The sequence below is a fragment of the Mobula hypostoma genome, chromosome 4 (genome assembly GCF_963921235.1).
Source record: "Mobula hypostoma chromosome 4, sMobHyp1.1, whole genome shotgun sequence".
Classification (NCBI taxonomy): domain Eukaryota; kingdom Metazoa; phylum Chordata; class Chondrichthyes; order Myliobatiformes; family Myliobatidae; genus Mobula; species Mobula hypostoma.
In genome coordinates, this window is record NC_086100.1 from 31875292 (window position 1) to 31903289 (window position 27998).

Consider the following 27998-nt stretch of genomic DNA (forward strand, 5'->3'; position numbering starts at 1 on the left):
GCCCTCTTTGCCAACTCATCCACCCTCTCGTTCCCCTTCACCCCTGCATGTGCTGGAACCCATAGAGATTTTACCTGACCTCCCTGATTTGCAATTCCTGTGACTGACAGAAGGACTTCATAAAGTACATCTTGCCGACTGTTTGAGTGAAAAGACCTTAAACTTGCTAGAACTGAGGATGAATCTGAGCATATCAACACTTCGACTTGTCTAGCTTTCTCCACCCATCGCAATGCAACCAACACTGCCAGAATCTCCACTGTATACACCCCTAACTTATTAGATGTTCTGCTGATTCCAATTTCTTTTGCTGGTATAGCCACCCCAAACCCTGTCACTCCTGTTTCAGGTTCCTTAGCACCATCCGTATAAATCTGAGTATAATCACTATACTTTTCCATCACATGACAGTTAAATGCACTTACCAAATCAGTTTTATATTTTCCTATCCTCTTTACCTCTAACAAATGCCAGTCTACGTCAGGCCATACAAGCTTCCATGGAGCTACAGCCAGCTTGAAGCATTGATGAAGATCCCTACCACCCTTCCCAAAATCTCTTTGACCCACTACCTTCAGGAAGGAGGGGTTGACGGGGACATGGGAAATTTCTTTAGCGTCCTGGGGAAGCAGAGGTATTCGTGAGTTTTCTTCGCGTGACGTGAACTGGTTGGACGGGGCAGGTAATTAGTGACATTCACTGCTAGGGAATCGAACATCCACTCCCAAGTTCCCAAGCTTGAAATCGCTTTCAAAGAAGTCACTTGATAAATACTACACTAGAAAACGTGGCAACCAGTTTGCAAGATGACGTATTCCAAAAGAGACGACCTGCGAATGAATGGATTAAACACTTAATGTGATGTTAATTGAAAGATATACATTATTCTGATCAAATAGAGGAAACACACAAATGCCCAGAGAGAAAGAGAAATAATCAGGTGCAATAGCAATAGATTCGGCTAGAGGGCGTGTTGTAGGAATCTACACAAAGTGCTCCTGGGTAGACCGGCGGCCACACGGTGACCTTGAAGCCATTCAGTGTGCCCAGCTGCTGCTGGTATCATGTACCGGGTGCATCGGAGTGGCACGGCCATGGCCGCGCTGTGGAGGGTGGCTGCGCCCACGCTGAGGTAGGGAAGTGCGGAATGGGGAGCCGATCGCACCGATCTGGGAAAAGTTCTGCGAGAAGGTTAACGAGTGGGGAGTTTTAACTGGGCGCTTCTGTGTTAGAAATCTTGTCTCTCAGGATCTGCATTGACGACAAGGCTTCAGTGTTCGGGCTCAAGTAACTCTTGGGGCAGAATTGTAAAATTAATTAAAATATGTAATTGTTTAACCACAAGCTAATAGTGTATTTTATAACATTTTTGTTTTTTTATTGTATGTGTAATAATTCGTACACGCCATTTTCTATGACATTGAACCATCTGTTAATTCACTCTTACATGGCCAGTGCACCTAATGCTTCCCTAAACAACGCGCTCGCGAGACGTGTGACAGACGACAGTCGGGCCCGGGCCATTATTGTTATCAGCCAGTATTTCAAGTTCATGACTTCTGTAGCTGTGGGAAGCGCGTTAACATCGGAGCAGCAGTGCATCTTCCAGTTTGTTCTATCAACGCCAATGTCTTGTGTTGTCCTAATTAACCTTGCTACACCTTTATGTAAACCAATCCCTTGCGGAAAATATTAGCCCGGGTTTTATTTGGAGAACTGGTTCCAGAATTCCACTCAGTGGCGTGTGCCAATGAGTGTTTTGATTTGACACCAAAATTAATCCGGGTGTGATTTACTGCCTATTTGTTCTGGCTCAACTGCTCCCCTCCCCCATGAAATTGGTTGTCTGGACCTACCCCCGTTACAATTTTGCATGAAGAACTTTTATTTTCTTCCAGATATCACACCAATAACTTATGACCTCGTCAGTTGAGGGCTGCTACCAATGTTGGATTACGTAAGAGGTTAGATTTCGAGAAGTGCAAATATCTTTGGATGTTATAGGGCAAGGGGAGATTGCAGAGGTAGACAGGGTAGAAACATAGAATGATTTGGAAACAAGATGAGAATTCTAATATTGAATTATTAACTATGTGCCCATGTAGGTCACCAAAGTTCAAAGTAAATTAATTATTAAAGTACAGGTATGTCACCATACTATCCTGATATTCATTTTCTTATGGGCATGCACAGTTGACCAAAGAAACACAATAGAGTCAGTGAAAAACCATACACAACAAAGACAAACAACCAACGTGCAAAAGACAAACTGTAGAAATGGGAAAACTATGATAATAATAATAAATATCGAGAATATGAGTTGTAGAGTCTTTGAAAGTAAGTCCATAGGTTATAGATCAGTTCAGTGTTGAGGTGAGCGAAGTTTGAGTGAAGTTATCCTCTCAAGAACCTTATGGTTGAGGGGTAATAACTGTTGCTGAACTTGGTGAGGGACTTGAAGCTCCTCTACCAATGTCAAAAACGGACTATGAACTGGCAGAAGAGTTTTCAATAACTTTGTGGATACAGTGTAGGAAGTTGACCAGTTAATCAGCTCACATCATTAGCGTGTTTAAGCAGAAGATGTGCTAAGATGATCATGAAATCAGGTGATGGTACTGAGGCAGAAATAAATTGTCAATATTGTGGAGGATAAATCGTTCACAACTAACCTCAGGATTAGATGTCAAAACTACAAACTCTGCTTCAGATAATTATTGAGGAATGGAATGCAACTGGACGTTAAGTGACATTGATAGCTTTGATTTTCCTAAAGTTCATTTGGAAGAAATCCTGCTAATCTATTTCTGGATTTTTGACAGCAGCTCAATGAATGCTGGGAAAAAAAATACTGGTCAGGAAATATCTGTGGCAATGACCTGCATCAGCTCATTGGATTCTCAACCCAAAATGTCAACTGTTCCTTTCCCTCTATAATGATGCCCAAGTTTGTCCAACAATTTGTTTTTATGCTCCAGATTCCAGCATTTACTGACTTCTGTGTCCCGAGCCTGACAATTTAGTATGTGAAGTAAAATTCGAGTGGTCACACTCGTGACTTGCCTACAGTACAACTTGAACAATGTTTGAGATGGTTCTTTCTTCATTTCTAAGTGATTCTATCTCTCATCCCTTTTTGTGTTGTACTTTGGCCTTGTTCAGAAGGAAATCTTTTTCAGATTTTCGCCAAGAATGCTCTGCTCTGCCTGTCCGTCATTATCCCTTATTTCATTATTAATTCTCTTTTAAATGTATCTCTGTCTGACATTACCATGCTTCCAACCAAAAAAATTGAAAAGACCATTGTTATTAGCTTAGCTATTCATCACTCACTTGATTTCTAATGTTGTAAGCTGTTCTGCCCAGAATCAGGTTTCATATCCCATGTGCCAGCTTTCACAAAACCCCATATTGATGTTTTCTCTACCGTCTGCATATACATATCTTTCTTCATAATCGGGTTGCTTTAATGATCTCACCAGGTGACTTGAAGTCACTTTTCTGCCATACTGAGCAGATGTACATAATTCCAATTAGACCCATGGATTTGCACATTATAAAAACTTATTGTACTCTATTTCCATGTCATGTCAACAGCATTTCTTTGGGGGGGGATGAATTATACTTCACAAAAATTCAACAGTCTGTCAGGCATTGGCTGAAGGGAATCTGATATCCTGCAGCTGCAGTAGTTGCTCAAGTCAGCTTCATGACAATCATGTTAATGAATTCCCAACGGAGGGAAAAAGGGAAAGAATTTCAAGAATTTTTCAAAATTAAATATTGCTAAATTATATTTGGAATATACATGTAATTAAAGTGGAAAATGTAATTTCCTTTTCTGATATTTCATTATTTTTTTAAGGCCAGCTTACTTGTGAAGCAGTAACTATGGCTTAAGGTGCTGTTTTTAAAACTCATTTGGACATCATGTAAATAATATTTTCAGATTATTTTATAGTGTGGCTTGTTCATAACTTTATGTCAATCCTCAGATACAGGGTGATTATGATGGTGGAAGCTGTTTGGGAAATTTTGCTGGATCACTGACACAAACTTTGAATTCAGCTTTAAGCTATCCATGAATGAAATTCCAGTTATTGTTGTCATTTTCACAAAATAATCTCCTGTCATTATTTCCTCAAAATCTAGAGCAGCACCTTGCTTCTTCAGATTACTCATGTCCATTCTAATGGTGTTGGTTCTGAGGTTACTGTGAGGGTAATGTGAGAACTTCAAACACTTCCACACAAGGCAAGATGTGTCTAATGAGATGACTGGTTTGTGAATGGTTCACACCTTCCTCTGTTTATATTGGATTTCTCTGTTCTTAACATTTGCCCGTGAGATTCTCAGTGGCATGCTGAAAACTTCTCCAGTTTGAGTGGTCCTAGGCAAGATATTCCCAGATGCTAAAGTTGGGATGCTACTTTTTTTTCAAGGAATGTTTTAGACCATCCTTGAATATCTATACAAATTCAGAATCAAAGTACATATAAAAAATCACCAAATACTACCCTGAGATTTATTTTCTTGTGGGCAGTAAATACAAAAAAACACAATAGAATCAATGAAAATCTGCACACAACAAGATAGACAAACAACCAATGTGCAAAAGACATCAAACTGAAAATTAAAAAGAAAGAAGCAAAATAATAATAAAATAAGCAATAAATATTGAGAACATGAGACGAAGAGTCTTTGAAAGTGAATCCATAGATTGTGGGAATAGTTCAGCTTTGGGATGAGTGAAGGTGAGTGAACTTATCCCCTCTGGTTGAGGGGTAATGACTGTTCCTGAACCTGGTGGTGTGCGTCTTGAGGCTTCTGTACCTCCTTCCTGATGGCAACAGCAAAAGAGAGCATGGCTTGGATGGTCGACATCCTTGATGATGGATGCTGCTTTCCTGTGACAGCATGCTGTGTAGGTATGCTCAGTGGTGGGGAGGGCTTCACATGTGGTGGCTTGGGCTGTATCCACTACTCTTTGTACTTTTTGAAATAGAAAGATACCTTCTACAAGAGGATCTCGGTATTGATGCAGAATAGTTTGTAATGCAAATTAAGACAGTAATGGTTGTCAAACTCAGGGTAAAGGGATACACTTTATCCTCTGGTATCTGATGTCTCCAAAAGCCTGTGTTTCTCATATTTTAAGTAATTTATTTTGTCATTGGAATGAAAAGGCTTTGATTCTGGGATCCACAGTGAACTTGATTCTAATTTAGGACAATTTTGTGGATCCCTGTATAAATACTGCATCATTGTAGGTGTTAGTTTTCAGATGTGGACAAAGCCAACCCTATATATGATGTAAATCCCCCTATTTTTAAAAGAAAAGTGTATGTAGTTTTCTGTATTTTGTCCTCAAACAACTTCATGTAAGAAAAGATTTCATTTACTTGCTGTTTATTCATTTGTGTAAAACTGCTGTTATGATTGGCAATGTAATGTGTAAATCAATTTTAAAGTACTTCAGGTAACTTGAGAATGAGATATGGTGCCATATAATTCCATTTCTATTCTTTCCTGGTCATTCAATTTATCTACTCGTACCACATTCTTTGAAGGCAATCAATCCTGTCATTTTGCAACTTCCAGTTTTTTTAATGTTTTAACCAATATGTCTGGTCCTGGAGGTGTTCAAAATGGCAAGAAACTGGTCTGAATGTTGCAACTGGGCTTTCTTTGTACGTAGTATAATCAGCCAAATAGGTATCAGCCTGTGTATCTTTAAATTCTACAATCTTCTAATTCTACGGAAGTAACAGTGTGGAATTAAGTGAAAATAATATAGCACGTTCAGACTAGGAGGGGATATGCTTCTAGATAACTACCCAAATATTACTAATAAATTGAATCATTAGCTCAGCAAAAGTGGTATCTTGTTACCTGTCTCCTCATTGAATTGCATTGAACAGCATGGCATTGACGTAATATATTGATACAAGCTAAACTCACCGCAGAAGTTTAAATTTTCTCCCCTTCAATCTGATTAGATGTAATTTTTAGTTGCTATTTATTGGTCTCCTTTGTATTAAAAATGAACCGCTGCATATAAAGTTTAATTCTCTCAGGTTTTAGTGGTTATTAGAGACTTAAATATAACAATTTCTAAATTGTTATTGTTTTTTGCTTTTTCAGTCTTTTCTCTTCCCCTCACGGTCAAATATTTCTTTCCTTCACCTTTATTTTTCTTTTGACTTAATTTAGCATTGAATTCAGCCATTGTCATTTCTGCAGTATTTCCTGTTAACTTTGCAAACAGTCAGTCTGATTGGTTAACGGGAAGTTTGCTTTCTTTGTCTCACCACAATATTAAAGCTGATATTTTTAGCACTATGTCCGTCAAATCATTTAAAAGCCTAAACCTGCAGTGGTGTGTACAAGTAATAACAGCCTCTTTTAGAATGCTCAGCCATGGCAAATTGTGGCTCATTACATAACTACATCTACTGCAATGGTAGAGTTTTATTTGACTGCATAGGGAAGATGGTTGATTTAGGGCTTTCTTTGCTAATTGAAATTAATACAATAGTCCATTTATAAATGAACAAGTATTAACTTTCTTCTTTTGTTCTGTGTTGAGTCTCAAGTTTATGTTCTTTTCATCTGAATAACTTGAATCCATGTCCTTTCATTGACTAAAATGTTATAAGAAACTGCTTTATGTTTTTAGTATAATGATTTATATTTTGCCTATTATATCCTGTTTCAGGAGAGTTCCGCCAACAACTTGCATCCCAACTATTCGATTGCTTGCAAGCCAATCAGGGGCGGTGAGTAGTTCAATATGAAGAAAGGTTGAGGGTTCCCAGGTGAAATAGATCAATGTTATAAAGAACATAGAACATTACAGCACAGCACTGGCCCTTTGGCCCAAGATGTGCAGACTCTTAACCTACTCTAAGATCAATCTAACCCTTCCTTCCTACGTAGCCTTTCATTTGATTTCTATCACGCATATCTAAGAGTTTCTTAAATGTTTCTAAGAATCTGCCACTATTATCACCTCTGGCAGCTCATGCCAGACACCCACCACTCTTTATGTAAAAAAACTTACCTCTGACATCCCCACCCATACTTTCCTCCAATCACATTAAAATAATGCCGCTTCATATTAACCATTTCCACCCTGGAAAAAAGTGCTGGCTGCCCATTCGATCTGTGCCTCTTATCATCTTCAAGTCAAGTCACTTCTCATCCTCTGTTTCTGAAACATAAAGTTTATCACTTTTTGTGAAACTGGTTACAGAAATCCTTGTGTTAAAATGGAAAATACTGAGCAAACAGTACATTGATGATGTAGTGTCAGTGTTGCAATAGAGCAATGAGTAATGGATAAGAGCAGCACATGTCGTGGGATTTGAAGCGTGGTTATCTGGGAAACATACACAATGGAAAATTACATTTGTGGCATGTCATATTACTGTTTGATCAAACAATCCCAGGAGGTTTCAAGAAGGAAATTCAGGGTAAAATTGTTCTCTCAAATTCCAGGGCACATCGATTTATGAATCCTTCTCTTTTTAGAGAAGTGACTTGATGTAAAATAAGACAAAAAAAATGGGATGTTCATGTCAGACACCAAGAACTTAATACTGCAAAGCCTAAAAGAGTATGTACCTGTAATGAGTGGAGTGAAATTAAAAAAGATATTACATAAGGCATGAAAACATATTGCAATTGAAATCAAAGAAAATCCAGAAATGTTTTATGAATGTGTAAGTAGTAATAAGATAATTAAGAAAGTTTAGGGCCGATGAGAGACCAAAAATGTGACCACAGTAAAAGTGTAGGATGTGCTTAAGGTTGTTCATAAACAGTTTCCTTGCATCTTTACAAAGAAGGGTGTTTCGTGCTGATGTTGCAGTTAAGGAGGAAAAGTGTGATATATTGGATGGGGTAAAGATGAAAGACAAGAAATTATTATGGGACATAGGATCTTTGAGAGTCGATAGGTTCTCAGGACCAAACAAAGCATATTCCAGTTTATCAAGGAAAGTAAGTGAGTAGATTTCAGAGGTTCTGACCAGCAATTTTTAATCCTCATTTGGTACTGAAATGGTGTCAAAGGATTGGAGGGTGCCTAATATTTCACTGTTTTAAAATTGGTCGTGGGCAAATCATTGGATCTAATCTTGAGGGAAGTTGTAAACTTTTATTGACAAAAACAACATTTAGTCAAAGACAGTTAGCATTGGTTTGTTAAGGTAATGACTGAGTCTAATTAATTTGTTTGAATTTTCTAAGGATGTAATAAGGAGGCTCAAAAGGGAAATGTGGTTGATATGTTCAGTGTTGTTTTAGTAAGGCTTCTGACAAGACCCCAGTGACAGGCCGGTCAAAAAGAAACAAGTAAAAACGTATGGGATCTGAGGAATAGTGGCAAATAGTGGCAGCTGGATGCTTTCCTGGTGTCATGGATTCTTGATTACCTGACTGGCAGACCACAGTACGTGTGCTTGCAACACTGTGTGTCCAACAGAGTGATCAGCAGCACTGGGGCTCCACAGGGGACTGTCTTGTCTCCCTTTCTCGTCACCATTTACAGCTCGGACTTCAACTACTGCACAGAGTCTTGTCATCTTCAGAAGTTTTCGGATGACTCTGCCATAGTTGGATGCATCAGCAAGGGAGATGAGGCTGAGTACAGGGCTACGGTAGGAAACTTTGTCACATGGTGTGAGCAGAATTATCTGCAGCTTAATGTGAAAAAGACTAAGGAGCTGGTGGTAGACCTGAGGAGAGCTAAGGCACCGGTGACCCCTGTTTCCATCCAGGGGGTCAGTGTGGACATGGTGGAGGATTACAAATACCTGGGGATACGAATTGACAATAAACTGGATTGGTCAAAGAACACTGAGGCTGTCTACAAGAAGGGTCAGAGCCGTCTCTATTTCCTGAGGAGACTGAGGTCCTTTAACATCTGCCGGACGATGCTGAGGATGTTCTACGAGTCTGTGGTGGCCACTGCGATCATGTTTGCTGTTGTGTGGTGGGGCAGCAGGCTGAGGGTAGCAGACACCAACAGAATCAACAAACTTATTCGTAAGGCCAGTGATGTTGTGGGGATGGAACTGGACTCTCTGACGGTGGTGTTTGAAAGGAGGATGCTGTCCAAGTTGTATGCCATCTTGGACAATGTCTCCCATCCACTACGTAATGTACTGGGTGGGCACAGGAGTACATTCAGCCAGAGACTCATTCAATAGTTCAGCACAGACCGAGCGCCATCAGAAGTCATTCCTGCCTGTGGACATCAAATTTTACAACTCCTCCCTTGGAGGGTCAGACACCCTGAGCCAATAGGCTCGTCCTGGACTTATTTCCTGGCATAATTTACATATTACTATTTAATTATTTATGGTGCAACTGTAACGAAAACCAATTTTCCTCGGGATCAATAAAGTATGACTATGACTATGACTAAATTGGATCCAAAATTAGTTGTTCAGTAATAAGTTATGTAATAAGATTTATGGATGAAGGGTTTTTATGTGACTGGAGGGCTGTAATGTGCATTTATTTTTCATTTTAACTTGACAGAGGAATGGTATTAGAATATTGGAGAACTAATTTTGCAGTGTGCTTTAAAAATAGTTGGGGGATATTCTGATTAAATTAACTTCAGTATTCGAAAACTCTGGTATGAATTCTGAGGGAAGTTGTAAACATTTTTAACACCCTGGGAAAGGTTTCACTGCTAATGTAATGGTCTTTCTGTAAAAGCACTGCTAACGTAATGGTCTTTCTGTAGCAGCAGTGTTTGGGTTATGGCTAGAGATAACGGGGGCTTTGGAATGTGCGCCATCCAATGAAGGGAGAGTCTTTTCTTGTGTGCCTGAGACTGAGGTGATCTGGGTCTTTTGTTTGGCGGAAGATGGGGAGAGAAGATGCCTGAAACGAGAGGCCGTAGACACCAGAAAGAAGTGGACTTGCAGTGGGGCCAGGAGTCGACGAACCCCGGGGAAATCGATGGAGGACCAGCAGAAGGGAAGCCGTGAGCTCCAACTTGTGCATGTTAGACTGTTTCATTAAAATGGGCCCTTTTCTTTTTGTTTTATTTTAGTAACCCTTTAGTCAAATTATGAATTATGAAGCTAAATCATTTAATTGCATATGATGTACTGTTTGTTATTTCATGGTACTGATTTGAAACAGGGTAACACATCATGCAGCATCCACCCAAACAGGAGGTGGGGACAGGAATTGTCTTCCCTAGACTTATGCAGCCAGCAAACCCCGCGAGTTACAATTGTGGAGATATTGTTCAGGGTTGATTTCATTGGAGGCTGTGTGATTGCCCTGAGCATTGAACCAGTGTTGTGTGTTTAAAGTCTGTGCTGAACTATTGTCCGGTAAAGCGATTTCAATACGTGGGTATGGATGCTGCCAAGGTTGAGCAGTGGTGTGCATCCACAGGGTTACCAGTAACGAATGCGTGTGTGTTGAGTGGGATAGATATTCATACTCCTGATGAATTGTTAATTCGACTTTTAAGTACTGTTAAAGCTGTAGGCAAAGTGTGGGGCAGAGACTTGTTAAAATGGCAGGCACAGACTTTGTTTTAGTTTCGACTAGCACTGACGTAACAGCAGTGCAACTGCCTGGTACGATTGGGGCCCCAGGAGAGGGGGTGCCGTGGACTGTCCATACTTTCCGGGAGAAGGGGAGTGTAGAAGAGCAGGCCGAATCATGTCGAGTCTCCCGTTGTTGGGGACGGAGACTTCAAAGACAGGGTTCTCTCATTTCTGCGTAGCGAGGGGAAGGAGTGGTCTGATTTGGAGTGTCCAATGAGTCCCCATCCCCCAGTGGAGAGTGAGAATTCTGAGTTAGTATCGGCCCTTACCTCTCTGGCGAATGAATGGAACAATGCCCAGGTTCGAAGACCTAGCTATGGAAGGAAGCCCACCCCCGAGGCGGAAGAGGAGTATGAGATGTGGGCGAAGCGTACCTCTCAGTGGTTAGATGAGTGGCAATGCTCTGATGACATAAAGTGACAGCGATGGGTTGAAAGTTTGAGAAGCCGGGCTGCCGACGTAGTGAGAGCCGTAAAGGCACAGAACCCCCTTGCCACTTCTGCGGCCTACCTGCGAGCACTAGAGAAGGGGCTTGCTGCAAAGGTAAGCCCAGTGGAGCTCATGACGGGGTTTCAGTACGCGTGTCAGGAGAAGGGGGAGAAAGATTCTGCCTGCCTCTTTCAGCTGGAGAGGCAGCTAAATTGCTTGCGGCGCAGAGGGGCTACTCAGACGGCTGAGGTGGATCAGTTAAGGATGGGCCAAATAGTGAAAGGCGCCCAGTCCCAGAACCTGATCGCTTGGGGCCTCTGACTGCATCATAAGATCCCCACCCCCGTTTGTTGAGCTGATCAGAGAAGTGCGAGAGGAGGAGAATGTGTCGGAGGCGTGGGAGGCCTCCTTCATCAGTGTACGGTCCTCAGTAGTGGTCCCTTGCGTTGAAGTGACCGCAGATAGCCTGCCCCGGGGAGTGGTAAGGGTTGTGGCAGAGTTGAGAACTGAGATGTCCGGGTTGTTATCAGTGGGTGTGACCCCCCCCCCCAACATATGATGGAGCTGCTAGGGAGGCGGATTCTCTAAGGCAGAGGTGGCCAACCTTTTACATTCCATGTGTCAGTTTTTTCACACACGAGTTCTATATTAACATATTTTTACAGGAATTGTGGGGGTACAAGAGTTGTATGGCGCCTCTGAACTCGTGCGTGAAAAAATTGACGCATGGAACGTAAAAGGTTGGCCACCCCTGCTCTAGGGTGACGAACACTGCGGAGGGCTGCTAGCAGCCAGTGTCCCGCGAGAAGGAGAGCGGCGGGTATTGTCTGTTATAACCGTGGTGAAGAGGGACACTTCAGGCGGGAGTGTGACGACAGGAAACCCCTTGGAGAGTGAGCCCCTGGATACCTAGGCAGAGAGAGTCATTGGGAAGACTTAAAAGAGACCCAGTGAGGGGATGGCCTGGCGTACTGGGGGGAACACATTCCCAGCAAAATACCAAGGACCACCCTAAAGCAAAAAAACCATATTCCTGAAAGCTTACTGGGGCCAAGCTCCAGTGTATCACTACAGGTATACAGGTAGGGTATTTATGTTGTGTGTCTTGTTTTATGGTGGTTGGCATCCGGCTTAATGGTGCATTACCTCTGGGTATTTATGTTAGAGCCATACTTGACACTGGGTCACTTTGTCGCAGGTCACTTCGCTATACCATTCATTTTACAACCAGGATTTGACACATTTACAGTTAACACCATTTAGTGCACTAGAGATCGAGAGATTTGGGGTCTTAGTGTGAGTGATTATTCATACGATGGTTATTTGTCAGTGAAGCTGGAGTTTTCAGAGGCTGTGGCTGAGGCCCTTGATACATTAACACTAGTTTGTCCGGACCCCATTGAAAAGGGCAGCGTTTCAATTCTTGTGCGGACCAACACCTCTATTGTAAGGAGGCTCATGGGAGCCTGCAAGGAGAAAACTGTCGAGAGCTTTCTGAGAACATTGTCCATTCACCCGGTGTTTCGAGCTGCTTTTGAGGAAGTGCATGGCTGCACTGGGCCAGATATCGAGTTTAGACAAGGGACTGTGTGGTTCACCCAGTCCAAGCAAATCGTCTGAGTGGTGCAAAGTGGTTCAGTGTGCTGGATTTGACGAGTGAATATTACCAGAACGCCATGAGTGAGGCTGACAAAGAGAAGATGGCATTTACATATCCACTGGGATTCTTCCAGTTGGAAAGGATGCCCAGGGGCATATCGGGAGCCCCTGCAACCGTCCAGCGTGTCAGGGAGAAAACGGTGGGGATTATGAACATACTTGAGGTATTGGTGTATCTGGATGACCTCATAGTGTTTGGGTCCACCTTGGAGGAACATGAAGCGAGGCTACTGAAGGTGCTGGGCTGCCTGAAAGCTGAAGTGTTAAATCTTTCCCTGGACAAGTGCCAGTTCTGCAAGACGTCTGTCAGTTATCTTGGGCGTATAGTCTCATGGATAGAGTAGATACGATCTCTCTAAGATAGAGGTGGTGACCACATGGCCAAGGCCCAAGACAGTGAGTGCTTTGTTCCTTGGGTTCTGTGGTTACTGTCGGAGGTTCGTGAAGGGCTACGTGAAAATGAGCCACCCTTTAAATCAGTTTCTGTGTGGCTACCCTCGCTTGGGGAAGAGAGGAAGGAGGACAAAAGGAGAGGAGGTTAAAGAGTATCTTAGTCCGTCGGAGCTCTTTGGACCGAGGTGGGATGCAAAATGTGAGGAGGCCTTTCAGTCGCTGAAGGAGCTGCTGACCCAGGCGCCGGTGCTGGCTTTTGCGGACCCCAAATTGTCGTATGTGCCGCACTCAGATGCCAGCCGAGAGAGTTTAGGGGGCATCCTGTATCAGGATCAGGGCACTGGATTGAGACCCGTTGCGTTTGTCAGCCGGAGTCTGTCGATCCCTGAGAAAAATTATCCCTCACACAAGTTGGAGTTTCTGGCATTGAAATGGGCTGTGGTGGATATGTTGAGTGACTACCTCTATGGTGCCAAGTTTGTGATGAGGACGGACAACAATCCCCTAACTTATATTCTGACTTCGGCAAAATTGGATGCCACAGGCCATCGGTGGTTGGTGACAATGTCTGCCTATGATTTCAGCCCAAAGTACTGGCCGGGAAGCAGGAACATTGATGCTGATGCTTTGTCTTGATGTGCGCATGAAGGCTGGACAGGGACAAGGATCAGGAGAACGTTCCTGCCCCAGCAGTAAAAGCCATGAGCAAGTTTACCATCACGGTGAAGGCAGATGGAAGGCAAGGGCAGGATCAAGCGGTAGATCAATTGGGAGCTTCTGGTGACGCCATTCCACAAGTTTACTGTAACCTGACTGCTCTGAAGACAAATTAGTTTCCGGAATTGAGTTCCAGGGAAGCAGCAGCTGCTCAGCGAGATGACCCGGGCACTGGTACCACTTAGTCGGCGGTTGAAAAGGAAGACATGGCCCAAGCGGAGAAGACAAAACACGCCGCAGTTTCTCCATTACTGAGAGAATGGCCCAGGTTGGAGTTGAGGAACCAGATCCCATACCAGGTCACGTCACCCCCGGACCGACCTTGGTGTTCCCAAACAACAGGAATTCTGAAGATGCTGGAAATTCAAGCAACACACATAAAAGTTGCTGGTGAACGCAGCAAGCCAGGCAGCACCTCTTCCTAGAGATGCTGCCTGGCCTGCTGCGTTCACCAGCAACTTTTATTGGTGTTCCCAGCTGTTTTTACCTGAGAAGTATTGGAAGATTGTGTTGAAGTCACTTCATGATGATTCTGGACATTTGGAGTTGAAAAGATTGCTCAGAGATCAGTTTTACTGGCCGCAAATGAAGGCGGAGGTCAAAGAATACTGCAAGTCGTGTATTCGATGCATATGGAGGAAGATGCTGCCTATGAGGACAGCTCTGTTGTCTCACTTGCAGAGTGCGGGGCCCCTTGACGTGGTGTGTATGGATTTCCTGTCAATACAGCTAGATGCCAGCAACATGGCAAATGTCTTAGTCATCACAGATCACTACACCAGATATGCACGGGCTTTCCCTACCAAGGACCAGAGGGCGTCCACAGTGGCCAAGGTGTTATGAGAGAAGTATTTCATTTATTATAGCCTCCCCGGGTGGATACATAGTGATCAGGGACGGGATTTTGAGGGTGAGTTACTGACCATGCTCAGAGTCGAGAAGTCGAGGACTACTTATCATCCGCAGGGTGATCCCCAGCCAGAGAGGTTTAATTGGACCTTGCTAGACATGCTCGGAACCTTGGACATCAGCAAGAAGAACAAGTGGAGTCAACAAATTGGACGTCTGGTCCACTGCTACAACTGTACACGAAATGAAGCTACCGGGTGCTTGCCATATTATCTGATGTTTGGGTGCGAGGCGAGGTTGCCCATCGACCTTTGTTTTGGGACTGACGAGGAAGACCTATCACCGAAGATTTATCTGAAGTATGTCTCTGATATGAGTAGGGAGCTGAAAAGGGCTTATGAATTAGCTGAGGTCGCGGCTACTGAGCAGAATCAAGGAAATAAGAGGAGGTATGATCAAAAGGTTAAGTTCTCCGAACTCATGCTGGGAGACCGAGTCCTCATAAGGAATTTTGGGGCTACCTGGGAAGCGTAAGTTGGCTGACCGCTGGGCGGCTACGCCCTGTGTAGTGGAGAGTCAGATGCCAAACTTACCAGTTTTCCTGGGTGAAACCAGAGGATGGGAATGGGCCTGTCAAGATTCTCCATCGGAACCACCTGCTGCCTCTGGGACAAGAGGTATGGGTTGATCCAGAGCCCAACCTGGAGCCTATAACCCTAACTCTAACCCTGCAGCGACACGGGGTGACTGAAGGACCAACAGCAGGAGAGATTAGACCAGCCCTCACCTCTGAATGGGACACTGATTCGGAGGGTGAGGAAATGGGGGTGTGGTACATGCTGCTATCTCCCAACTAATTGAACTCAGTACTTCATCCTTTGCTTTTTCTATTATCTATTAATAATTTTAGACATAAATGCAATGGACAGGATATAGAAGTTTGTAGTCAATTGACTACTTGATTAATTTTTGAATAATGAGGAGCAGAGCTTTAAGTTGCAAGAAGATCTGATGCTGTGGTCGGTTAAGGAAGTGGGCTTTAATCCAGGGAAGTGTAAGCTGATACATTTAGAGAAATGGAACAAAGGGAAAAATGCAATAAATTGGATGATAATGAGTTGTACATTGAAATGGAGGGTCCTTGGAATATCTGTCTGGGGATTCTTATTTGTAGCAGAACAAGTCAGTAGAGTGAGTTGTGTTACATCCCTTTGATTTTCCAGTGTATCCCCAAGCATGGAGAATATACTATAACTGAATGCAGTGCCGGTCAGAGGACAGCTTGAATTGGGCATTTGGTAGCAGAGAGAGATGACTGGTTTAAAAAAAATCCTGTCTCTATTCCACTCTGAATCTCCAACTCCCAACCTTAAACATAAGTCCTCTAGTCAAAGATGCTTCTGCTAAGAGATAGATTTCTCATTCTATGCCTTATCTACAGCCCTTATAATGTTATATACCTCAACTTTCTCTGCTCCAAGGAAAACAAATTCCAATCTCTGAAATGCCTAATGAGTTTCCCTCTGAGACATCTAATATTTCCTTTTCACTGGTAATTTGTTCTGAGATTCCACTACTCCCAACTCTGATTTTTCTTACTACAATGTCCTTCTGTATAGTGAATTCATTTAAACCCTCACTAATGAGGTCTTGCCCCATATTGCCCTATTGTTCATCCAGATGACGCACAGCCACCTCAAAAGCAGTTCTTGACAGTTTTGCCTGTGACACCTCCATTACATGACTGAATAAAAGCAAATACACAGCAACCATTATATCTGCCAACTAGCTAATAAAAGCATTCTCTCAGCAAGGAACACTTTGAGAAGTCCATATTTGATTATATTTGCCTTGTAGTTGCAATAATTTTATTTTTGTTATTTAAAGCAGAATGAAGGCAAAAGTGTTGTCATCACCGGGTGTGATACTGGATTTGGATTTTCACTGGCCCAGCACCTGCACAAAAAAGGATTCAGAATCTTTGCAGGGTGCCTATTAAAGGTACAGATGATATTGCTTCTTAATTGTGCAGGTTTCAGAAACTAATTTCAAATTAAAAGGAATTTTGTTGGTGTAAAAGTTGTTATTTAAAAACAATTGATTTTGAATAGGAAAAGTAATTTCTTACGTTGTATTAATTATCACCAAAATAATTAAATACACTTATAATGTGATGAAAATGCTAATTTGATCCATGCTTAAGATACCAACTTGCAAGCATGTAAATGCGGATATTGGAAAGGACAGCTTGGTTGTGAAATGTTCAGTTGCATAATCTTCAATTCACATGTTAAACAGCGCTGGAAGGAAACCAACACTCATTGACTCTAACTCTCAGAGGATTCAACACATTCTACACAGAGAATGAGGGTTGAGTAAAATATTTGCAACCGATAGAATTTCTTCAGGGATATGATCAACAGGTCTGCAAAATAATTCATATTTTTGTTAAGATTTTGCAATCCAGATCTGCTTTCAGAATACTCCATAAGAATAAATTTGATTGAACTGCCAAAGTCACAATAAATATTTAATCAACTAGCTGCTTAAGATACAAGTTGGAAATAACTGTGAACATATCACAGGAATGCCCAGTCCTAATATCCATATTTACAGAATTTTAAATCGCTAGTTTAGGCTTGGGTCAAAAATGTATTTTGGTTAAACTTTTTCAGTTACACTTGGTAATATTTGGCCGGAGTGGATTTTTGTCTTGTCAGTCCAACATGGATACCCTCACCTTGCTATTGTGCTAAAAGTAATGTGAGCATCAAGAGCCCAACCTGTGTCAAATCTTGAATGCCAGTGGTGCATATTAAGATCCATGAATATAGAAAACTCAGTGACTGTGCTGAAAGTGAATTAATTGCTAACTTGCTCACAAACTGCACTGACAGTGACTTCCTGCTTTCAGGATAAAGGTGGGGAAGGATCTAAGAAGCTGGAGGATATGAAGAGTGATCGGATGGTTGTGATTCAGTTAGATGTTTGCAAAGATGAGGACGTGGAGAAAGCAGTAGAATTTGTGAAAGAACATTCAATGGATTCGGAAAAAGGTTGGTTAGTTTTAATGAATTCTCAGTAAAGATTGGAATGTACACATTATTAAAATAAAAAGGATGAAATAACATTTTTTAAAATATCTGTTATAGTTAGTTTATTCAATCCACTTCTATTAGATTAAGCAGGATGGAGATCTGCACTAAACGTTCATTATGGTGCAGACTGATGCTTAAAAGTCTCCGCTTTTATTTAAAATATTGCACTCTCCGGTATAATTTACAGAAAAATTTGCAAGATAAATTCCTTAAGTTCCCGTTAATTTAACTTGATTCCCAGATGAGAAGGTGAGGAGAAGGTTATTGTGTTTATGCAGCATTTTATGCAAGTCTAGTAATTGAATGGAACTGTGTTTATTGCGGAGCAGTGAATTACTGGTATTTTGTATTTGTGATTCAAGTTGGTGACAGTGTGCTTTTGTTTTCTGGAGAATATTTCTACTGTCTGATTACAATGTACTGTTAGTTTCGAGTATCAAAACTGCCGAATGTGGCAAAATTATACCATTGAGTGGAAAGAGAAACCTGACTGAATGATTTACGTTTCAGTGATAGGAGTGATATCACAAGAAATAGAAAAAGCATGTGTTTTCCAAGATGGAAACATAGGAGTATATTGCTCTGTTAAGATATATGTATTATAATTAGTCATGTTTTTCAAATATATCTCACACTTGGGCTGTTTCAACACAATTCTTTGATTAGGTCTCTGGGGACTGATTAATAATGCTGGCATCTCAACTTTTGGTGAAGTAGAGTTCACCACCATGAAAACATATAAGGAGGTTGCAGAAGTTAACTTGTGGGGGACAATCCGAATGACCAAGGGTTTCCTTCCATATATTCGCAGAGCAAAAGGTAAGTGAGCTTGAGTAGTATGTGTATCTTGTTTATAATGCACATTGATATTCAATAACCCAATTGGACTTGACATTACACAACTCAGAAGCTTTATAAATTTAATGGGGCTAAATTTTCATCTTTTCATCAGGCATGTGGTGGGCAAGGGAAGCTGGTCTGCCTGTCCACAAACATTGGTAAATGACTTGATCTACATTTCTATTTGGATTTTTTCATAATAAAATTGGCAATAGTTCTTATGTGTTTCATTGCAAGCTCTGAAACTGATTTTAAATTATAGTAGGAAATCCAGCAAAGTTCTTGCTTCTCAAAGTGCTTCTTTATTATGTTCTTGTTAGAAATGTCCATTTTCTCTATTTCCAATATCAGCCTAACTGAAATATAAATTCCTGTCATATTTCCTTTGCCTTTTGTTTTAACTGCCTACCTTCCAATCCATCAGATTTTTTATCAAATCGAAGAATGTCTGGATTATCAAATCCCAATTTATCCAGTATTTCTTGAGGAACTCTTTTTAAAACCCTAGATGGTTGGTCTTCAGTCCAGCAGATTTGTAAGCTTTTCATCTCACAAATTTCTCATGTTCTTTTCTTTTAATAACATTTTCTTTAAATTTCACTCATTAATTGGAACCTTTGTTTCAGGCAGAGACAAGTTATAAATTTAGTATTTCTGCCATTTAACAGTATTACTTCCTTTTTTAACTTCTCTTGAACATCTGGGGGATAGTGATCATGACATTAGAATGTTTAGGTTAACAACAGAAAAGAAAGAGGAGTAATATTAATTAGAAGAAGACCAGTGGGATGAGAGCAGGTCTACCCTGGTAAATGAAACAAAAAGCTGACAAATCTATAAGAAAAAAATGGAGTTCCCTTAAGGAGGATGGTTCTGGTAGAGTTGGGGCACATTCCCAAAAAAAGGATAAATCATATTCAGAGTTCCCTGGATGATGAAAATGATACAGAGTATGGTAAAGCTAAAGAAGTTGTAATGACAGTGAGAAGCAGGCTGACTACAAAATAATGGAGCAAAAGTAGAAAGTAAAATAAGAAAATAAGTGAAAAGCATAGATAAATGAGAATCAAAAAATGTTCAATGGGCATATTAAGAGTAAAAGATGATAGTGAACAACTAGGGCCCATTAAGGGTGAAAATGGGAACGTGCCCATGAATACTGAAGATATGTTAATCATTAAACAAGTGCTTTCATCTGTCATCAGGAAAGAAGGTGCTTTGATGGAATTTTCTTCCTCAAAGGTTCATTTATTATAAAAGTATACAACTCTGAAATTCTTATTCTCCAGATAGCCACGGTAACAAGAAAAAGGATGACAGCACAATCACCAACCCCCAAAACCCCTCCTCTCCACACAAAAAGAAACAAGAATAGAACAGGCACTTTGACTCCCAAATCTCCCCCCTCCCAACACACACAAAAAACAAAAAAGATTGGGGAAAATGCACAGAATATTTTAAAACATTAAGACGGAAAATAAGTCTATAGTCTCAGTCCATATCCAAAATGCAGAAAACCTAGGTAACAATCTCCGGGCACAGCAACAGCCTCTCCCCTCTCCGATAGCAGGGCGATCTCCTAGCAATCAAAAGGCAGTCTGTCCTCTCGTAAAGCAGTGTAATCCCCCGCCCCCCCCCCACGATCCAAAGGCAATCTCCCCCTCTCCAATAGCAGAGCAATACCCGCCCATGATCCAAAGGCAGTCTCCCCTCTCCAATAGCAGATCAATCCCCCCCCCCGTGATCCAAAGGCAATCTCCCCTCTCCAACAGCAGAGCAATCCCCCCACGATCCAAAGGCAATCTCCCCTTTCCAATAGCAGAGGAATCCCCCCACGATCCAAAGGCAATCTCCCCTCTCCAATAGCAGAGCAATCCCCCCCCCCAGCGATCCAAAGGCAATCTCCCCTCTCCAACAGCAGAGCAATCCCCCCGCCGCAATCCAAAGGCAATCTCCCCTCTCCAATAGCAGAGCAATCCCCCCCCCGCGATCCAAAGACAATTTCCCCTCTCCAATAGCAGAGCAATCCCCCCCCGTGATCAAAAGGCAGTCTCCCCTCTCCAATAGCAGAGCAATCCCCCCCCCCGCGATCCAAAGGCAATCTCCCCTCTTCAACAGCAGAGCAATCCCCCCACGATCCAAAGGCAATCTCCCCTCTCCAATAGCAGAGCAATCCCCCCCCCGTGATCCAAAGGCAGTCTCCCCTCTCCAACAGCAGAGCAATCCCCCCCCCCGCGATCCAAAGGCAATCTTCCCTCTCCAATAGCAGAGCAATCCCCCCACGATCCAAAGGCAATCTCCCCTCTCCAACAGCAGAGCAATCCCCCCCCCCCGTGATCCAAAGGCAATCTTCCCTCTCCAACAGCAGAGCAATCCCCCCCCCGTGATCCAAAGGCAATCTTCCCTCTCCAATAGCAGAGCAATCCCCCCCCCCGCGATCCAAAGACAATCTCCCCTCTCCAATAGCAGAGCAATCCCCCCACGATCCAAAGGCAATCTCCCCTCTCCAACAGCAGAGCAATCCCCCCCCCCCCCCCGGGTATCCAAAGGCAATCTCCCCTCTCCAATAGCAGAGCAATCCCCCCCCCCGCGATCCAAAGACAATCTCCCCTCTCCAATAGCAGAGCAATCCCCCCACGATCCAAAGGCAATCTCCCCTCTCCAATAGCAGAGCAATCCCCCCCCCCGGCTATCCAAAGACAATCTCCCCTCTCCAATAGCAGAGCAATCCCCCCCCCCGGCTATCCAAAGGCAATCTCCCCTCTCCAATAGCAGAGCAATCCCCCCATGATCAAAAGGCAGTCTCCCCTCTCCAATAGCAGAGCAATCCCCCCATGATCAAAAGGCAGTCTGCCCTCTACAATAGCATAATGATCCCCCTGCTATCCAAAGGCAATCTCCCCCCCCCGCCAATAGCAGAGCGATTCCCCCGCAATCAAAAGGTAGTTTGCCCTCTCCGATAGTAGACCGAAACCCCCCCCCCCACCGCGATCAAAAGGCAGGTAGCAGGTGCTCACCTTCCGTATTCGCCTCGATGTTTCGATCACCCTCGTCACTTTCATTGGTGAACAATGAAACAATTCCTACTCTTGAGCTTATTTTTGTTTTCTCTATGATTCTTTCAAGTTCTCTTGAACCATAAAACTATTGGATTGGGCTGAGGACGATTTGATTCAGTGGACATCCATCCAAGATGGATGCCCTTTGCCAGTCTACCTTGCATGTTATTCCTGACCAGAAGTAGCCAGTTAACTGTTGTCTGAAATGGCCTAAAAAGCCATGCGATCCAGGGGCAGATTTTCATGTGGCAATCACTTCATTCATGTTGAAAATCCAGCCCGAAACATCGACTGTACTCTTTTTTTTAAATGTGGTATGCTGTTTTCAGGCTTAATAAAGCAAAGGCTTTTCTTATGAGAGGGCAAGTTAGGAGAAGGATATAGAGAGATGTGCAAAAATTCTTCATCAATTTACTGACATGAGCTTATTTTCCATGAGTTCATAAATGAAATAAAAAATTGAATTGCATCCAATCACAATTTGGAGATGGTAGTTTTACATTCATAATTAGTTATGTCTTGCATTGATAAGAAAAAAATCTGTTGACAATACTTCGATATTAATTCCAAATATAGATACAGCACACTTGTACTGTTTTAATCTTGTCAATGTTCCTTTGCTGTCTATTCCCTCCAATCTTGCAAAAGGAAAGCATGAAATCTTTACTGAAAGATCTTGACAACACATTAACTTCTGACTGATAATAGATTGAAATGCACCTCAATGAACAAATGGGGTATTTTCTTCAGAACAGAAGCTATCCTTGTTGCTGTGTGATGTTGTCTTCATTAATACATAAATTATTTCAAAATCACCTTGGGATCTCACAGAGTCAAAACATTACAGCAGAGAAACAGGCCTTTCGGCCTCTGTAGTCTGTGCCAAACCATAAATCTGCCTCATCCCATCCACCTGCACCCAGGCCATTTCCCTTCATACATATCTCATCCATGTACCTATTCAAATTTCTCTTAAATGTTGAAACTGACTTGCATTGTCAACTCATTTCACACGCTCAGCCCCGTCAGAGTGAAGAAGTTTCCCTCTCATATTCCCCTTAAACATTTCACCTTTCACCCTTGACCTCTAGTCGTAGTCTCACTCAACCTAGTGAAAAAAGCCTGCTTGCATTTACTCTATATATACCCCTTGTAATTTTCTGTGCTCCCATCAGATCTCCCCTCAATCTTCTATGCTGAAGGGAATAATGTCCTCTCTTTTTCAACCCTTCCCAGAAGCTCAGATCCTTGAGTACCGGCAACAGCCTTGTAAATTTTCTCTGCACTCTTTCAATCTTATTTACATCTTTCTTGTAAGTAGCTGGCCAAAACTGCACACAATACTCTAAATACGGCCTCACCCACGTCCTATGTAATTTCAACGTCTTACACAATTTCATCATCTTACAGAGATTTTTGGGGAAGTTACTAGGAAAGCTGATGAAAGCAAGACGGTAGATGTTGTCTATATGGATTTTGGCAAGGCCTTTGACAAGGTCCTGCATAGGAAGTTGGTCAAGAAGGGTCAGTCACCCAGCATTCAAGATGAAGTAGTATATTGGATTAGACATTGGCTTTGCGGAAGAAGCCAGAGAGTGGTGGTAGATGGTTGCCTTCCTGACTGGAGACCTGTGACTAATGTTGTGCTGCAGGGATCAGTGCTGGGTCCATTGTTGATTGTTATCTACATCAGCAATCTGGATGATAATGTGGTAAACTGGATCAGCAAATATACGGATGAGACCAAGACTGGTGGTGCAGTGGACAGTGAGGAAGGTCATCATGGCTTGCAGCAGGATCTACCAGCTAGAAAAATGAACTGAATAGTGGCAGATAGAATTAATGCAGACAAGTGTAAGGTGTCGCACTGTGGGAGGATCAACTCAGGTAAGTCTTGTATGGTGTGTGGTAGGGCACTGAGGAGTGTGGTAGAACAGAGGGATCTGGGAGTACAGATCCATAATTCCTTGGAGTTGTTATAACAGGTAGATAGGGTCTTAAAACATTAATCTATGAAGGCCAATATGCCAAAAAGCTTTCTTGAAGTACTCCATAAGTTTGGTTAGACACGACCTACCACACCCAAAGCCATGTTGACTATCCCTAATCAGTCCCTGTATCCAAATACTTATATATCCAGTTCCTTAGAATACCTACCAATAACTTTCCCCCTACTGATGTCAGACTCACCAGCCTATAATCTCCTGGCTTAATGTTAGAACTTCCTTAAACAAAAAACAACATTTGCTGTCCTCCAATCTTCCAGCACTGGCAAAGGATGTTTTTAATATCTGTGCTCATGATATTGTCTCATTTCGCAATGTGGCCAGCAAACTAACACAAAATGTGCACATCCTGCAGTTTCAGCAGATGGCAAGTACACTGTCAAATACATTGAATCCCCACAGGTTAAAACCTAAGTCATCTTTGGAAAACTAGCTTTAACCAATTCATTCATTTGAACTATTGGGCAGATCTGTCATCAAATAGAAGTTTAAAAAAATTATTATATTATGGAAAACCAAAGAAGAATACAAGATGTGTTGACAAAACAATATTGGAATGTGGCTTTGCAAGTTACTTTGTCAGTACTTTGAACTTATCTATGTGCCTCCCAGTCTAGTTCACTTTATCATGTTGTTTCGTTATCTGTTGGAATCTGCATCAGAAACAGAATCAGATTTATTATCACTTGCATATGTTATCGTAGCAGTACAATGCAATACAGAATATATACTTTAAATTATATATTCTGTATTGCATTCTACTGCTACGATTAAGAAATATGAAATATTTCTTAAAAATTCAAATCAAATTAGCAGTGCAAAAAAAGAGCCAACGTAATAAAAGAGTCTTCATTGGTTCATTGTCTGTTCAGTAATCTGATAGTGGAGGGAAATAAGCAGTTTCTAAAATGTTGAGTGTGTGTCTTGAAGCTCTTGTACCTCCTCTCTGATGGTAGAAATGAGAAGAGGGCATGTCCTGGGTAGTGAGGTCCTTAATGATGGGTGTCGCCTTTTTGAGGCATCACTGTTTAAAGGTGTCCTTGATGGTGGGGAAGCTGTTGCCAATGATTGAGATGGCTGAGTTTACATCCCTCTGCAGCTCTCCCCATTCCTGTGCAATGACCTCGGCATACCAAATGCTGCTGTAACCACTTAGAATGGTACATCTGTAGAAATTGCAAGTCTTTGATGACATATCAAATTTGAAATAATCAGACATTACTTCTTTCCCAGATTCCATTGATTTAGCTCACATTGCTGAGGTAAGGAGATAGAATGAGGTAAAATAACTGGAGTTTGACAGAAATTCCCCATTTTATCCTTTTCAAGGCTAGATTGGCCTGAAAATAGAGTTGAGTGTTTTATAGCGCATCCTATTGGGAACAATGGCAAAAATAGAATTAAATGCAGTACACAACAAGTCACACCAGACGATGAATTTGCCTATTAAATATATTTCTTTATTAATCACAATTAGTACAACTCAAAAATTGACTATAAAAAACTGAAGAATCTGCATTAACTATTTAATTAGACAACTCTTTTAGTTAGCTTCACATCTTCCAAAACCCGTTAATCCTACTCAGATGTTACCTGCTCTAGCTGAACCTAGCCAGGGATTTTTGTGTTGAGTTCTCCAAATCAGAGACTTGCATCACCCACTGAGATCGTGTGCAATTCTTTGTCTACAGAATTAATGCTGCCAGTCGTCTAATGAGGCACCTTTCTTTACACTTCTTTGTAAACTTTCTGGACATTGCTTTGAGTTTACAGTCAATTTTATGGATATAAGTCAACTACTTTTCCATTCACTGTATAACTTGTTTCTTTGACACTTCCAAATTCCTGCTTATTTCCCTAACCAGCTGGCCTGCAATTATCATAGTGCAGAGTTGTGGAATTTACAAGAGTGTCATTGGTACACAGTATTTCAATATTGTTTTTCTCAGTATCAGGGACAGTAGGGGAAAGTGTTCACAGCACTGTAAAGTTGTGCAAGTTGGAAAATTACTGCAGCTGCATTCCCACATTGACACTAGCCTGATGCCAAATATCAGCAAGACCGCATTTCACTTTGTCTCTTCAGCTACTTTCATTCTTCTACTGAACTCTTTCTTTTCTCCTCAACTGTCTACAAAAGCAAGAAGTTAAACTTCCCAAAAAGTAGCAGGTACCTTTATGGATTTTAGTTTTTGTTTAATAGGTAAACTGACCTTTCGACTCGAAAGCTTTTACATTTTTAACAACATGAATCATTGCTTAAACATTCCACGTGGTGCTAACTCGAAATGTGGTCACGAATGAATGATGTATAAGGGTTATACTTGTGTATAAAAAATACAACATTTGAATCTCTAATTTATTCTCATTTAAAGGTCGTGTGGTTAACATCACAAGTATGCTGGGACGAATGGCCAATCCATCACGCTCTCCTTATTGCGTCACTAAATTTGGAGTGGAAGCATTCTCGGACTGCTTGCGCTATGAAATGCATCGCTGGGGGGTTAAAGTTAGTGTTGTTGAGCCTGGTAACTTCATTGCTGCCACCAATCTGTACAGTCCTGAACGTGTCAAAATGATCTTAGAAACTATGTGGAACGAACTGCCAGACATTGTCCGTAAAGATTATGGGAAGGCCTACTTTGATGAACAGGGTGATAAAATGAAATCTTATCTTGCGGGCGGTTCCATCGACCTTTCGATAGTTATTAACAATGTCACTCATGCGTTGACATCTGCATCCCCCTACACCCGCTACCATCCAATGGATTACTACTGGTGGCTGAGGATGCAGATTATGACACACTTTCCTGCAGCTATATCTGACCGGATATACATTCATTGAAATAATTGTCAATCTGTTGCCTGCTATTTTTTTAATAGGCTTTGTACCTTCTTGCTCATGAAAGTAATAATTAAAATGGTTGGCATAGTGTTTTAATATAACGGTTACACAGTTGAATATGAGAAGAATTCAATAATTTATTAATTCTTTTCAGTAATTTCCATAACTTGAATTATTTGGATTTATACGGGAAGCATTACAGCAGCACATATGGAACTAAGTTTGCAAACTTACTGCATGGTGATACAGAAGGGATATTATAATTCTAGCTTTCTGTAATATTAGATTCCTGAATTGTAATGTAAGGATATTACAGTTGCTGACTTGGCTCCTAAAATAACATCTTGCTAAACTACTGGAGAGTTTTTAAATCATTTCATAGGATATGGATGTGGTTTGTGAGATGAGCATTCATTGCCTGACCTCCAGCACAACTGGAAATCTTCAGCGCATCTTTAACAGGCATGGATAGTCCCAGTGTTTTTGCAATCAAGCAAGTACTTTCCAAAGTGCAATAACAATTGTAATGCAAGCAGTCAGGTTACAACGAGTAATTTTCTTTTGCATTGTTAATTGACGATCAGATATTGGTTAGAACACCAAAGATAACTCCCCTATTTTTTTGGAGTTGTTCTATTAGCAGGGAAATGGGGGCCTTGATTTAACATTAAATCCACTAATGGAACATTCCCTCAAAACTGTATTGATGTGCCAACCCTTATGCCCAAGTCTTCATAATGGTGTTTGAACTCAAAATCTTGTTATTACAGAGGGTACATTCCTTCTACTGAAGGTGCTCCAGTGTTAGTGGATAGCACGTTTCTGAATGTTTCAATAAAGGAATGAGTAATTTCCAAATCAGGATGGTGTGTGACTTAGAAGTGCACATATTTCAACATAAGTGCTGTCCCTGTCCTTGAAAACAGTGCATTTGCGAAATGTTTCTAAGAAGCCTTTGCACCTTCTCAGGTCTTCATCCCTTAAGTTCATGTGAAATGTTGATGAAATGCACTATTAACTCTAGTTCAATAAATAGTCAGGGAATATGAAGGACATTTTGAGCTGTACCTTGAGCATTTCTTTATGTTCTCATGAAAGCTGTTACCTCTGGTGCCTCTTCTGTGGAGCTGTTCATCATTTGCCAGCCAAGACCTGAACTTCGCATTTGATGAAAACGCAGTTACAGAAGCAGTTTAGTTTGACTGTGAACTATTTTAGTCATCTACCTGTCCCAAACTTGCACCCTGTGTTTGTCTTTGGAAATATAAGCACTTTTTTTTTGCATTAAAGAACACATCCTGCACAGTTTTCATATGATTTTGTATATTTATATCTGTCCTGCTTCCTGAAAAGACCAAGCATTAAATAAAACTTTAACAGGAATCCTTAGACAATAAAGTACTCTGCTTTTTTTTCATAGATAACTAATCCCCTTTTCTAAATGCAGCAAAAATTGTAAGTTACTTTGACATTGGTGTGCATTTTTGTGGGGCCTTTAAAGGTAATTCAGCAAAATTGCC

At 41.5% G+C, this 27998-nt stretch overlaps 1 protein-coding gene across 2 annotated transcripts; it reads left to right on the forward strand.

The window, feature by feature from the left end:
• Positions 1 to 985: 985 nt before the first annotated feature.
• Positions 986 to 27998, forward strand: LOC134345218 (D-beta-hydroxybutyrate dehydrogenase, mitochondrial-like). Of its 2 annotated transcripts, none has more exons than XM_063045516.1 (6): positions 986 to 1132; positions 6719 to 6779; positions 16518 to 16631; positions 17545 to 17686; positions 18395 to 18547; positions 26009 to 27998. In XM_063045516.1, the coding sequence occupies exons 1-6, from the start codon at positions 1065 to 1067 to the stop codon at positions 26476 to 26478; spliced, it is 1008 nt and encodes a 335-aa protein (XP_062901586.1). In that variant the 5' UTR covers positions 986 to 1064; the 3' UTR covers positions 26479 to 27998. The 2 variants fall into 2 exon arrangements, with proteins under 2 accessions (XP_062901586.1, XP_062901587.1); XM_063045517.1 differs by having other exon boundaries at positions 16521 to 16631.